At 51.4% G+C, this 2,336-nt stretch overlaps 1 protein-coding gene across 1 annotated transcript; it reads right to left on the bottom strand.

Annotated features, from left to right (window-relative positions):
- Positions 1–256: 256 nt before the first annotated feature.
- On the bottom strand, positions 257–1,993 carry aplnra (apelin receptor a). Its single transcript, XM_077522117.1, has one exon. It carries the CDS (start codon positions 1,866–1,868, stop codon positions 783–785), a length of 1,086 nt encoding a protein of 361 aa, XP_077378243.1. The 5' UTR covers positions 1,869–1,993; the 3' UTR covers positions 257–782.
- Positions 1,994–2,336: the final 343 nt, after the last annotated feature.

Genomic DNA, 2,336 nt, shown 5'->3' with positions numbered 1-2,336 from the left:
CGCTGCTTTGCATAATCTGGTTACAGTCTGGATAGTGACTGCGAATCTATCGAGATTAGAGATCAATTAGCCTCAAGGTGTCAACCAACTGCAAGGCATTCATAACAAAGCTGGAGATACGCATCACCCAAATAACAGGATGTGGTCATGAAACTGACACATTTAAAGAAACTTTTAAAGCGAGTCTTTTGTTCTGCTTTTTGTTTACATTTCAAGTTTCTGTGGTGTAGTTTTCACTCAATGAAATGTAGAAATATTGGTTTCGTTCAACACATCTTTAATACAGTAGTTAGTTACAGTGATATGAAAAATAAAACATACAAATTCATCAGCCCCTCCACTCGATTCCTGTCCCCCAACAAAAACATTTGTCAACTGCCATCTGCCACTCCGCACCCCCACAACAAAATCTACATCATTAAGCTGCGACACCTTTGCTCCTTTACCTCCTGTAGCTTGAAAACACACGACACATTCAGTACAAGTGCTTCTAAAACAAAACAGTAATACATCTGGAGCGATTCTATTGTAAGAAAATACTGTACACCTTTAATATTCATCCAGTGTCATTTTTTTAATTCTCAATTCAGACAAAAGTAAAAGGGGGTGGAACAAAGCAGCAACGGAGCTCAGCCAGCTGGCTCCTGCCTTCCAAGTCCACTTGAAATGATGCACGTCAAAAGTTCATCCTTGTCTTACCAGCGCAAACGGACACAAAAAGTCTGTGTTATTCTTTCACAAGTGTTCCAGTGGCCGTTGCCCCACATTTTGACTGTCCTCCCTTACACCTTGGTGGCTAGCGACTGAACCTCCGACTTCTGCGTCTGGGCGCTGAGCGTGGACGACATGGAGCTCATGTGGCCGTGCATGGCCTTCTTCAGGTTGAGCAGGCACAGGCACTGCGAGCGAAAGCGCAGGTCGAAGAAGGCGTACAGGAAGGGGTTGAGGCAGCTGTTGACGTAGGCCAGGCAAGTGGCGTACGGGTGGGCCAAGAGCAGGAAGCGCAGGAAGCCGCAGGAGCTGGGCGCCAGGTTCAAGTAAGACAGGGCGTCCATGCTCTTCAAGACGTGGAACGGCGTCCAGCAGATGGCGAACACCACCACCAGGGTGGTGATGATCTTCAGCAGCCTTTTCTTCTTCTGGTCCTCCTTGCGCAGGTTGTTGAAGTGGCGTGTGACGGTGCAGCCGATGAAGCAGTAGAAGATGGTCACGGCCAGGAATGGGAGGAGGAAGCCCAGCGCAGAGGAGGACAAGCTGAGCCCGGCGATCCAGAGGAACTCGTGCCTTTGGTTGAGGGTCACCAGGCTGAAGTCCATGGCGCAGGTGGTCCGGTTGCTGTTCTGGTCGCTGACCGTGGTGCGGAAGAGCAGCGTGGGCAGAGCCAGCAGGCCGGACATCAGCCATATGGCGCCGAGGGACGCCAGCATAGTGCCCCGTGACCTCAGCCTGCTGCTGGAGAGCGAGTGCACGATGGCCAGGTAGCGGTCAAAGCTGAGGCAGGTGAGGCAGAAGACGCTGGCATACATGTTGAGCAGAACCACGTAGCTGCTGATCTTGCACAGGGCCACGCCGAAGGGCCAGTGGTACCCCAGGGCCGTGTACACGGCCCACAGGGGGAGCGTCACCACGAAGGTCAGGTCGGCCAGCGCCAGGTTGCCGATGTAGACGTCGGCCGCCCGGCGCTTGGATTTGGACCGCCAGACGGTAAAGATGACCACGCCGTTCCCCGACAGGCCCAGGATGAAGATGAGCATGTAGAGGACCGGGATGAGGGAGTAGGAGGGCTCCCACTCGGAGAAGTCGCACGCCGTCTCGTTGTCGTCATAGTAGTCGTAGTTGTCTGCGTATTCCCCGGTGGTGGCCTCCATGGCGCAGGGTATGAAAAAAATCTCAGAAAAGAAAAGTCCTGGACTGGTCCTCGGAGGGTTCAGCAAACACAACACTAAGTGGACGTCCTGCTGCTGGCAACTGGAGGAGACGGACGCCAAGTGTGTGAGTGACTGTTGCTGGCTGACTGCCTTTTTAAACTCAGCCCCCCACGCCCAACCCAAGGCCCCCGTCAACCCCCCCTGAATGACCCCACCTTTCCACTCCTCTCCTCCCCCCCTCCCACAAACATCTCTTAAACATCCCTCCCCCTCTTCTCAAGAATATGTTATTCTTGTTCAGACAGGTCAGACCTGATCTGGATTTGTTTTTGGTCCCAAATTTCTGGAATGGTCATCTAGATTTGAATCCAGTTTTATTTTAACGGTTATGTGTGCAGATTTACTAAAAACGATTTGTACATTTTTTAAAGGATACAAAAAACTTTTGTGACTTTTTTGTATTGAATT

Source organism: Festucalex cinctus, chromosome 5 (genome assembly GCF_051991245.1).
Source record: "Festucalex cinctus isolate MCC-2025b chromosome 5, RoL_Fcin_1.0, whole genome shotgun sequence".
NCBI classification, from domain to species: domain Eukaryota; kingdom Metazoa; phylum Chordata; class Actinopteri; order Syngnathiformes; family Syngnathidae; genus Festucalex; species Festucalex cinctus.
The sequence above is the reverse complement of the archived record's forward strand: the minus strand, read 5'-3'. Positions and strand labels throughout refer to the sequence as shown.